This window comes from Alosa pseudoharengus, unplaced genomic scaffold (genome assembly GCF_046254945.1).
Source record: "Alosa pseudoharengus isolate Yale_2024_CS ecotype anadromous, Long Island Sound unplaced genomic scaffold, YU_APseudo_1.1 YU_APseudo_1.1_scf_21, whole genome shotgun sequence".
NCBI classification, from domain to species: Eukaryota; Metazoa; Chordata; class Actinopteri; order Clupeiformes; family Clupeidae; genus Alosa; species Alosa pseudoharengus.
The window spans coordinates 24,725,282-24,737,970 of NW_027468674.1; the positions used below are offsets into that span (position 1 = coordinate 24,725,282).

Sequence of the window (12,689 nt, forward strand, 5' to 3'; positions counted from 1 at the left end):
CCACTGTGAGCCTTCCATTACGGCAGCGCAGTGCCCTCACTGCTGAGTCAGCCAGTGCTGCCCAGATGGAGAGCCCTGCGTCATCACTTCACATACACACTATACTAGAGGCCTGGGTGAGAGTTTTTACACACACACACACACACACACACACACATGCACACACACACACTCACACTCTGATACACACGCACGCTCTCACACTCAGATGAAGGCGTTTGTTACGTCAGAGTGAAAAAGTATCATGTTTTCCCTCTCTGCAAATAATTAGTGCTAGCTGGATGCTAACGGTTTCATGTTGTGCGGTTTCCTTTTAATGTGGGCCCGAGCATTTGCCAGTGTGCAAACAAACAAACGAGACGCTCAGCCTTTCCCCGCTCAGGGTTTCTCCCCGGTGCCTTCGTTTCTCAGCCCACTCAGCCAAGAATGTACCCCCCCACCCCCTCACACCCCCCCCCCCCACACACACACACACATACACACACACACACACACACACACACACACACACACACACACACACACACACTGCTGTGCCCCCCCCCCCTCCTTATTCTGCCCCCTCCTCCTCTTCTTCATCCCAACAAACATCTCCCCCCTCGTGTGTTTTTGGAGATTGACTTAGATGCCCTTCTCGGGAGGGACCCTGGGAATGAGCCGTCAGCTGACTGGTGGTCTAGCGAGAGCTCCGGGGTTTCCACTAGTAACCACTTGGCCGGCAGCCCGACGCGGTTCCGCACGGTTCTCACACGGTTCTCTCACAGATGGCTACACCGCAGATCGGCAAAACATTATAGCCTTGTACCTCTCTAAGCTTTAGAAGCACAAGCACCTTGACATTGCAAGTCTAGAGGTGTCAGAAGAAACGCACTGGCTGAATCCCAATGCCCCTCCTAAGGTCCAAGCCCTGAACCCTCAAAGACTTAACTGACATCCGTTGATATGTGATGAGTTAGAGGCTGTAAGGGTTCAAAGGGCTCAAAAACAGGAATGGGACATCACCTGTGACATTTTGTTAAACGAACACCACCAAAAACGTGTTGCAAATACATCTTCCGTTTCCTTTTTCTGACAGTTGTTTACCGATGTTTTTTTCAAGCTTCCAGCCTCCCTTTGGACATCCTTCGCGAATTTAGCGGGAACGTGGATCAGAGTCTGTGAGTCTGTGAGGGGGGACGTTGAGATTGAGCCACTGAGTCCTTACGTCCTCATCTAAAGGTTTAAAAGCTGTTGCCTCATGTGCCCTGGAGCCCTTGTTTACTCCTGGAGGCGTTATCTTTCTATTGTTGACCTTGTGTCCAATACAAAGGGAGCTGCCAGATCAGTTGCCTTTTACCTGAGTATTTACTGAGAAGGGAATTTCCTCAGTATTCAGTTGAGGGTTTACACTTCCTGCTTGCCTCTGTCTGAGCTTGCTCTCCTACTCTCTCAAACACACAGACTCTCTCACACACACACACACACACAAATGCACGCACAGACACACACACACACACTCACACGCGCACACACACACACACACACACACACACACACACGCTCACACACACACACGCACACACACACACACACACACACACTTCACTTCCAAGTTTCCAAGTAGCTGCAATGGCATGATCATACATGCGCAGTGTCACCAAAGCAGACTATTCCAATGAAAGTGTTATACTAAGGATCCTGATAATAGAATAACTGCGCTGCTTTCATGAGTTTATATGATCCCATTTGGTCTGTATTGAGTCAACTACTTCTGTGAGATTAATTTCAGACTACTGAAGTACATAGTTTTACAGTACATCATTTCATAACTGGGTCTCACACAAGAGAGTTTGGGTCAACAAAGAGAAGCATTATTTCATGATGATAGAGGCATAACCATAAATGCTCAGCTGAAGATATATTATAAACATTTAGGGAGTAGTGTGTGTCTCTTTAAAAGCAGAAGAAAAAAAAGAAGAAAGCTATGTGTCTGAAGATGTTTCCCCACAAAAGAGGACAAAATACACATCAATCTAAATAAAGGTTTGGTTTCAAACAGCTATTTAGCTATCTAGGGCATTTCGGTGGCAGTTTGGCACTTGCTAGTGTCCAGTGTGGTTTTGATTTGAGAAGCCCTATTCCCGTCCGACACTCAAAATACGCCCAGAACACCAGCTGTGGTTCATGCACTTAGTGGGGAACACCAGGCACCGTGTCAGTGCATCCTCAGTCCCATTTCAAAGCCACTGCTTCAGCTCGCAAATGCTCTCAAAATGCATCGGAAAAAAACGAATCGGAATCAAGTGGGTTGTTGAAGCCACTGCATCTCAAATATGACCTGGACCCTTTCTTGATCGCTCCTATGATCATGTAGGCATCAGCAATGTCAAATGTCTGAGCTATAGTAAAGTGGAAAAATGATGGGGAGTCTGATCTGCAATGCAAAGTCCTTTGTAGTAACGCTTGTCTGGAACATACTAGTCTGTGGTGTCAAAATTGCATGGAATGGAAAACAGAGGTAGGTGGTGGTGGATATGTAAATTTGAAGGATGCAGTGCAGGTAAAGAAGAACTTGAGGTATCCTGCCAGGAAACTGCTATGGCCAAGAGTCCTGGGTGTGTGTTTTTGTTTTCTGTCTTCTCTCAGAGACAGGAAGCTAAAACAATTCAGTACTGACAAACACTCTGGAGTTGCATCCAACTTGCATCAGATGTTGATTTTGGCAAAAACACGGCCCAGCATGGTCACACAGGACAACCTGGAAGACCTGCACAGGGACCAAGGTCCACCCACCGGCCAGTCTGCCTCTAGCAAACAGTAAAGCAGTGACAAAGGAAGAGCTTCTCTGAGGTCTGATGTGCTGAGACACTGATCATTTCGCAATAAAAACATGACAGCTTTTTTTTCTTTAAAAAAAAAGCACTATGATTCCTGGATCTCTTCATTCTTGCAAACCGGTGGTTTCTTTTTTTTTTTTTTTAAAGCACTATGATTCCTGGATCTCTTCATTCTTGCAGAGCAGTAGCAAAGCATACTAGCTGTCAAAGTCAAAAGAAGAGGACGCTTAGCAGACTCGACTCAAGTACAAACAATGTAGAGTGCTACGAAGTAAACACGAATTAGGCAATATGGTGCAATTCAATACAACTGTTGACAGTAAAATAAAGAAGGCCAATATTAACGTATCAGGCTCTTATACCGCAAAACAAACATTGCTATGGCTCTTGTCAACAGCTGGTAGCCACATGGAAGTTAATGGGCCAGACTAGTCCTCAGATAATGAGGGAGTAGAAAGTTCTAGATGTTTTTTTCCCTGGCCAAAACCAGAGCAGTTCGACCACCAAGACCACCGCAACAGTAATTTTTAATTCACTTTCAAACCACTGAGGCCTACCAGGCATTTTTGTCAAAAGGGAACAGTTGAGCATTCCATGGTATCATTGTTTTATTAGTGACTCGTAAAAAAGATTAAGACGTCCATTAGGAGTGTGTTTTATCTGTCTACAGCCATCAACACTAAACCACCATCCTGAATTGCTGAAAAAAACTAAACTCAATTTCCCACAATCCCCATTTACCCAAAGGGCTAGTAACTATGTCCACTTTTTGGCATTGCACTGTAGTGAAGTGTAACAAGCAAAACAAAAACAAAGCTTCTTCCGAAAAGATAACAGACGATAACTACTGACTAAACACATCAGCTGTAAGCAACAGTTTATCTGCTGCTGACTTGTCAAACAGCGAATTCCACTACAGCAACATCAAGAGTCCAAGAAATGCAGATGTTAGCAAAAACACACACACTGTGCTCACTGATTTCAGAGAGCGATTAACCTTTGACTAGACAGAACCACAGAGTTGAGTAAAAATCCCATGTTTAACAAACACAATGCAAACACAAGCCATGTATTATTATTTTCACCATTTAACTAGCGGCACTGTTTGTTTCCACAAAATTCCACGAAAACTATAATGTACAATGTATATGCACCATGTGAAAAAGATAGCAGAGCTTTTAGTGCTGCTGTAAAACATTCATGAGGGACCTTGAGAGAAAAAATGTGAACTGACAAGCTATATACCTGGACAGGGTCATGGCCATAGAATGGCACAAGGAGTGGCATGAACAATCTGTATCTGAATGGTCAAGCGCCTTAGGAGAGAGTGGTCATTTGTCTCAGTTTGAGTGCACATTGAGTGTATATGTGTGTGGCCACAGCTGTATGTGTGTGTGTGTGTGTGTGTGTGTGTGTGTGTGTGTGTGTGCGTACGTGTGCGTGTGTGTTTGTAATGACAGTGGACTGCAGTGCAGAGCTGAGACACTCCTCTGCCCTCAGGCAGTGGAGTGGGCCAACCCTCCTGACTTCCTGTCCATCATCTGTCTACTGAAACAATCGTGAATGTTACACACACACACACACACACACACACACATGTGCATACTGTACATAAACCCATATTTTACACATACTCTCTCTCTCTCTCTGCTCTCCACCCCCTCATTTACTGTATATACTTAGAGTTGATATTTTTCTCCCTAGTTTGCAGTTCCCCTTCCTCTCTCTCTCTCTTTCTTTCTTCTCTCTCTCTCTGTCAAGTCTTTCCCCTCTGCAGTGGGCCAACTCTCCTTTCCCCAGCAGAGTACTGTTCTACCTTGAGTAGGTTCAGAGGGTGAGTGAGAGGCATGAAAGACACAGGGGGTGAGAACGTATGTATAATCACATGCGTGTGTGTGTGTGTGTGTGTGTGTGTGTGTATGTGTGTGTCTACAGCATGTGAACATGTTTGTGTGTGTGTGTGTGTGTGTGTGTGTGTGTACAGTATATGAGCATGTTTTTTTATGTGTGTCTGTGTGTGTGTGTGTGTGTGTGTCTGTGTGTGTGTGTGTGTGTGTGTGTGTGTGTGTGTGTGTGTGTGTGTGTGTGTATGCATGTATGTGTATGTGTGCAGGTCTGCGTGAGTTCTCTCCCATAGACTTTCCCTTTCATAGACTTCTTCATGTCCACACAAGTTCCACCTCTTCACTGGCCTTTGTCTCGGTCATCTCACTGTCCTCTGTCCCTCCCTGTCGCTCAGGCGGGCAGTGAGCCTCGCCCTCCGCCTGCGTGGTGGTGGTGGTGGTGGGGGGGGGGGGGGTTCACTTGGTGCAGGAGGTGGGCGTGCGTGCATGCGGGAGGGAGCCGGTAGCTCCGGGTCAGCTCCCTACGAGCCGGGCCCCGGCAGTAAAAGCACCGGGGTCCAGGCTCTCTGTGAAGCACCTCCAGCCGCCCTGGTCCGCCGGCGGGGGAGCAAAACAGGAACAGATGCTGGTCCACAGAGCTGCCTCCAACAATAACTACCTCTCCCTCCTTCTCTCCTCCTCGGCCACTTCGGTTTCGCTTTTTTCTCCTCTTTCTTTTCTCTCTCTCTCTCTCTCTCTTTCTCTCTTCTCTCTTGGTCACATGGACTTTTTAAAGACGGCGGCTGATCTTTGGACTGTTTGAGTTGAAGACCCCGTAAAAAAGTCTATTCCTTTAAGGCTTATGGTGCCACGGGCCATGGAAAGGACTTCGGAAAGACTAAAAGGGACTTGGGGAATGACACTCACAAGAAAGGATGTCCGTTAAGCCCTGGATTTTATCTCCGGTTTATGTTTGTTGTTCCTTGTTTGGATTTTTTTCCCCTTGCAGCCTTATTTTACATATTTATTTAATTTGGCCTTTTTTGGGATTTGCTGGCTTTTTTTTTGCTCTCTTGCTCCACTCGTTTTAGATCAGGGCTCGTCCTTGTTATGCTCTCTGGTCTTGGCGTCACGGCGATGGTGTGTCGGTTCTCTGATTGACATTTGCAGCCCAGATGATAATTATGAGTAATGCTGCTGGCGAATCAGAGATGGCTTTTGGATGCCGTGTTTGTTTTAAAAGGGGAATTGAGGTCATCGTTCTGTGTGTGTGTGTGTGTGTGTGTGTGTGTGTGTGTGTGTGTGCTTGTGCATGTGTTTGTGTGTGTGCATGTGTTTGTGTGTGTGTGTGTGTGTGAGTGAGAGAGAGAGACAGACAGAGAGAAAGTCAGAGAGAGGAAGAAGACACAACCAGTCAAACAAAGCACTGTTCCAGGGAAATCAAACAAGTGATGGCTCACTTAAAGGATGATGCTAATGTCTTGCTGCCCTCCCTTCATATATCAAAACGATTCTACCAAGCTTTTTAGCCTGTTAACTCATAACCTACCCAACCCGACTCCAGTCACTCTTCTCAGAATAACAGTTTTAAAAAAAACTATAGATTTTTCCCTAACAGCTTAATGACCTCTCCTTATGACCTTTCCTCGTAATTGTCTGACTGTCGTGAGCCCTGATTGGGAGGTCATTTGCAGGACAAGTACATTTGCAGCACAAGTCTGTGGCCAAATCTCCAGCGTCTGATTGGCTCGCCTCACTCTGAGACTAGCATGACCTCATCAACATGAAATTGGCTGATGACACAACTGATGCAGAGGACTTCAGTCTCCCCCAATGTAAGATACGTTTCTTTTGGCTGGTCCAAATCTCCAAACAAACGTTTGAAATTAAGGGGGGAAATGAAAACGGGCGAAGGGGAGAAAGTGTCCCTGACGGCAGCATAACATTAATCCATGCTGGGCCAGTTCCAGGTTGGCCGCTAAGTCAAAGCATCAGTGGAACATGTGACATGGACAGGGAAACTCTGCAATGACTCCAACAATAACCCTCCTGACTTACCTTCTCATGCAGAAGAGAAAGACAGAGAGGTAAGATGGAGTACAGAAGGGACACTGACAAACAGAACTATAAGGAACCATCTCACTTTAGAACATTTAGAACTTCACTAACTTTAAAAAACGAAACCAGATGGTTTTGTGTGAAATGAAAACTCCATGGGAAAGATAGATTTGCATAAGCTGATATCAAATATCTATTGTTGATGCTTTAAGAGAGTTAATCCTCTCATGTGCTTGTGAACTAATAGTGCACACCCCTACTAGAAATTTCCCCTTCTCTCATTTCCTGGTTAAAAAAAACCTAACCTTTGCTGGTTAATCAAACACTTTTATAAAAAAAAAGGTGAAGCACTTCACCTGAGCCAGAATGGGTGGAGAGAAAGGCAAATCAAGGAGACTGACCTCAGTGCTGACGCACTCACACAGGCGCGCGCCTTGTTTTTGATTCCCACGCGAACGCATACTTCAGCCCACTTATGTTCCACCGCAGACCCCCCGATTACAGCGCCACGATGCAATCGTCCCCTCGAAACAACCACTTTGCCCTTTCAACAAGTCCGCAGTGGCTCAAGATAAGGCGTGATCTCACTGAGCCAGTCCTCCCATCCCCTTTCAAAATCACACTCTCTCCCTCAGTTGGGTCAGATCCCCCACACTGATAGCATTAGCGCTAGCCACCACTACGACGCACTGGCGGGCACCATTATGCACCCTGATAAGGCCTTTTAAGACACACACACACACACACAGGCCTACTCAAACACACACATACTCATACACACACACACAGTGTAAACTGACGTGTTGCTTCAGGCAGTACACTTACACCCACAGAGAGTTATGGGGAGCTGCAGATCATATCAGATCATCATACTGTAGCACCCACTCAACAAGCAAACATGAACGCCGTGGTGCAGCCTTGTCAAATTTTGGGCAATGCGGTTTTTTGGGAGATGATCAGAGAGAATATATTTTGTATCTCTCCTCTCTCTCTTCCTCCCCTCTCCTCTCTCTCTCCTCTCCTCCCTCTCTTCTCTCCTCCCTTTCTCCTGCTCCCACTCTCCCAGGGATGCTCTGTGGACGGCTGTATACTAATGAGAGCTGGGTCCCACTTGACTGGCTTTAGATGTGGATGTAATGAGGGCAGCGGGCTTTTGAGCGAGAGGGTTTACGGCAGATCGAGAGAGATGGATACTCTCCTCCCTCCCTTCCTCTCCTTTCCCTTCTCTCTCTCTCTCACTCTCTGGCTCTGTCTCTATCTCTCTCTACCTCCTTGGCGAAACAGAGAGAGGGAGAGCCAGAGAAACTGCTGATCCTCCCATTCCTGAGCGCTGTCTTTGGAGCGCCTCTCCCCTCCTCGTGCGCTCCGTGTCTTTATTGAGATGCAGCGGGGGCGTCGGAGAGTCTCACACCCTTCTCTTTTTTCCTCTGCCCTCACTTACTGTTCTTCTTCTTCTTCTTCTCCCCCCCAAAGCTCTCTATTCTTTCTTTCCTCTCCCCTCCCCTCTTTCCTTTTCTCTCTCCTCCCTCCCTCCCTCCCTCCCTTCCTCTCTCTTACTTTAAGGGATCTGAACGGGAGTCAAAGTGGCACCATCAGCAGCGGCGGGCCGCAGTGGCTGAAGAGTTTGGCGCGGGCCTGGAGTGACCCTGAGGGTGGGGTCAGGAAACTCAGTGGTATCAGGGCCTGGGCCTCTCTGGAGTGAGATCTGGTTCCCCAGAAAGAAAAAAAAGAAGAAAAAAAACCTCCCTCCTTTGAAGCGCGGAGAGAAATGGGGGAGGAGAAGAGGGGCGGAAGAGGAGGAAATCGGCAGGGATAAGAAAAGAAACAGCTCACTGAGGATGGATTTCGATTCCACCTCTCTCCACCCCCCCCCACCCTCCACCTCCACCGACCAACCCCCCTCCTTTTCCCCCCTCAAAAGACGTGGGACGATGTGCTGCAGGGACACACCTGGGCTACAGTAATGTAGCATGGATTTGCTTCTGTAAGCACATAGATGACACAGGAGAGCTATCCGTCAGCTGTGTCTGTCTCGCTCTTGGCTTTCGGCCTTAGTTCAGCTTGTTTGGCTTTCTTTTATGGGTCTTCAAAGGCGTCTTTCCTTCTCTTTAGCAATGAATCCTAACTTCAGGAGTACTACTAATGTGATTCCATTAAAAGATATTTTCACAAGTTATACTTCACTTCAAGAGGGTGCATTCTTCAACAGGCAAGCTGAAAGCCCTTTGTAGATACCTCTGTAGATGACATTTATCATGTGTCTCATTTCACTGATATGTCAAAGAAACAAATCATCGTCATCACAAACACTGACATTAATAATTAGGCTATCTATCAACAACACTGTCAGGAATACAGGGAGTGTCAATATGGTGGGCTGCCCTTTGGCAAACAAACGGCAAACCACAAAGCCTGTGGAAAACATGCCACCCCTACTCACTGTTTATCAGGGGACGAATGAGACACTTCTCTCCGATGTGGCACCCTATTGCCAGCCTTCTCTCTCCCTCGCTCCATCTCTCTCTCCCTGTCTGTTACACTCCCTCACTCTGTTATCTCACAAAAACAAAAACTCACATGTCCCCCCCCCCCTTCTCTCTCCAGAGAGGCCGTTTTTACTCAGCAGTCTCTGACCACAACACAATTTGAACACAAAGCTGAACACGGGTGATTGCTATTCTACAAGGGACATTCTTATATCAAAACCACAGCGCTCTACAAGCACTGTTATAGAGCTACGAAGAAAAAAAACAATTAGTCTTTGATAATGCGGGTAGAATATTTTGGAGGGATAAAATAGAAAACACACAGTCCTCTTCATTTGAACTTGTAAAACCTACTCAGCTATGCAATGGATATCTTGATAGACACATTTGGAGATACAGTATGCATTCTAATGGTCTTGTGTGAGTTTACAAGTCAGTGATAGCAGTGATAGAAGATAGCAGCAGATTTAGAAGTATCTTCTAAAATATCCCCTAGTGTTGGTCTTCACATTGTTTTCCATTGTTTTCCTCAGCATCACTTTTGAGGAGTTTTCTCAACCGTAATTCATCAGACCACCCTGAACTTCATATGAAAACTGGCCTCATAATCTTGAACATGGTGAAAGTTGAGGGAGGTTTCCGGATGTTAGTTGATGGATAACAGTATGAAAATGACCATATGACTTACTGTACCTGCCAAGGAGTTTTTGCTAAATTAGTTTAACGTCATAGGGTGACTTGTTGCACAGGATGTTCAGAGCATCTTCATGTGTTCTGAATTACAAACCAGTTATGATTTAGGTAGGGGCACAGGATAAGACGTATCAGGTCATGGGAAGCACTGGGGTAATGGATAAACTATTTTGTTTCCTCAGTTTGCAGGCTTGTGAGTGGATGAATGATGACAGACCTCCATTTTTGTGCAGAAGCAGAGGAACAGTTGTGCATTGTTTTCGCTTCAGTCAAGAAAGGAACAAGATGTAAGAACCAAGAGTTTCATATGTGCCAGCCTTCTCTTTTTTTGTCAGACTGAGGCTTTGTTCTTCCCAAGTACCTACCTACTTTCAATTACTGACAAACCGCCTCATACCTTTAACTGCAGTCAAGCAGAAGTAAGCATGCCTAGCTCTGAGTTACTTTCACTTGACATATGTTCATCCACCTGTGGAGTCTTGATGGACACCTATAACTTGTGTGAACAGCCAGACACAGATTTATCTCACGTCACGATACTGCATGAGCCCATCTGGATAAAAAGTAGAACGTGATCATCTTTGGACCAATATGATCATGTCGTCATCATACTGCCTGACACGGTGGGGGGACATTCCCCACATCCATCACTGGTAATAATAGCATGGCGTATGGACTACTTGATGTTACATGGACGCATTCCACCCGGAGGCTGACGACCTCAACATCCTGCCTCCCCTCCTACAACCCACTGTCAAAGGCTTATCGCACCTCCCCATGCTAAGCCATCAGTTTGCGAAACAATATTAAGGTCTCACATTCCGCAGAATAAAAGGCTAGCCGCAGGCATCCAAGGAATCTTTCAATGGAACAATTGCTCCAACTGGGAACATCCCCAGCAAGCGCTCTCTTATAAACGTCTATTTATTTACCATTAGCCAGACAAGAGGGGATTCAAAACGTGGAATCGGAAAATACAGATGACAAATACACACACTCGTCCCCGCGGGGAGAAAGATGAAGAGTTGAACTCGGGGCTGTAAATATTTACGGTGACTTCTCCACAGGGGCCACGTGAATTTCATTTTATCTGATTGCGTTCTTGTGGACACACATCCTCCTACTAGGCCTGTTGCCAGACAGAGAAAATCATCAGTGTCTCTGAACCAATAAATTGGGAGAGAGCGATCTGACAAGGAACAGGAGTGAACTAGACATTAACGTAGCTATTTTTATTCCCTGTGTTCAGTGCTGTCATGCTATAAGTAAACTGTCTTTCACTAATAAGGTAGAAATTATTAAATTGCCATTTCCAATCAGGTCGTGTCATAAATCAATACTCATCGCCAAAAAAGTAAACAATACTGGTGGCCAGAACTTTACTAGAGTCTGCGACTGTGGGAGTGATTATAGGCTACAAGCCAAAACTAGGCTACAGCAGATTTTGAGAGTAGCCTACTTGACAATTCATTGCAAGCCCCCCCCCAACGCCCACCTGCAGCTAGTTTATATCCAACACACCCTACTTTCAACACCTATAATTCATCCTGACGAGAACAGCAGTCTCGTGCTATTTCGTGAGGAGTACAGTACACTTCTGTTGTCAGTATTAAACCAGTGGACAGGCATAACAAGCGAGAGGACAGACTCCTAATGCATTGCCAAGGAAGGGTGTGTGAAGCACTAGTCGAGTGCGCAGGCTACTGAAGTTACTCAGACGAAATACCCTCAGACATCATTGCTCGGTCAATGAAATATTTATGTCCCACTGCTGGGCAATATGATGAATGGATTTTTTTGGTTTTCAAAACCTGTCACGTATCTCTGCAGTAAGTGGGGTGCTAAGAGGATGAACATGAGAGCCAATGTTTCACAGCAGGGTATAATGCAAAAAGAAGTGAAACACAATAAAGCAGAATTAGCTTATGTAACAATTATTCACTCACAAAACTTTTAAATCAGAAACCAAAAATGAAGCTTTCTCCCTTCCTCTTTCATGTTTGCTATAGTTTCATGTAATGTATAAGTTATGGCTCTTTCATACCTTTATGCTTCTCCATTGTCAAATCACTATGTTCCTGTTTATTGTCTTCTTTTCTCCGCGCGAGCTTTTGCTACAAAGATCCTTAAATAGTTTCAAGGCAATCCGAAGTCGCTCTCTGACAATTGGTCAGTGTAGCGGCACTTCGAACGCTCCCACTGCGCTGTCCAGCTGTCCCTTCCAGCCTCTGTCTCCGCACTCTCGAATCAACTCCTCCACAGAAGCGCACTCCAGTCGACGAATTTGCCGCGCCTCCTGAGGTAAACGTCACGCTGGACCAGTTCTACATGCTGTCCTAGTTGTGTCCGTCTGTCAGTGTGTCAACCAAATTGTTTTCACTATATTGTGTTGCGATCTTTACGCGTAAAACATTAACACGTAAACTGTTTTCTCATAAGGCAAACATTCCTACAAGTTATTCCACTGAAAGAGTAGAATTGAAAAATACACTTTCACTCAAAGATAAAGTTAACCACAGCTTTGGAGAACCATTGTTGTTAATGATTCTGAATCCAGTAATATGCAGCTTTCTGCATCACATTGTATCTTAGTCACTCTAATCGCAGATATTCGTGGAGCGGGGTGGAAGTCGGAGAGGGTATTATTATATGAATAACAAAAACAATCCAATCTGTTTCTTTTGCGCGGATGATTGTTTGGATTATGCGGAGAAAAGCGCACATTCCCAGAAAGCAAGCCCCGGCGCTCTGTGCCAGAAAGGGGTGAATTTCCCAACTTCAAACTGATCATGGAGCCCATGGGAGCGTCCTGA

General features: G+C 45.7%; 1 protein-coding gene across 1 annotated transcript in view; it reads right to left on the reverse strand.

The window, feature by feature from the left end:
- Positions 1-12,132, reverse strand: part of afap1l2 (actin filament associated protein 1-like 2) — a 49,926-nt gene extending 37,794 nt beyond the window's left edge. Inside the window, exon 1 of the mRNA XM_076298262.1 lies at positions 11,921-12,132. Within this exon, the coding sequence (XP_076154377.1) occupies positions 11,921-11,936 (16 nt within the window). The 5' untranslated portion in view covers positions 11,937-12,132. The remainder of the gene's footprint in view (positions 1-11,920) is intronic.
- Positions 12,133-12,689: the final 557 nt, after the last annotated feature.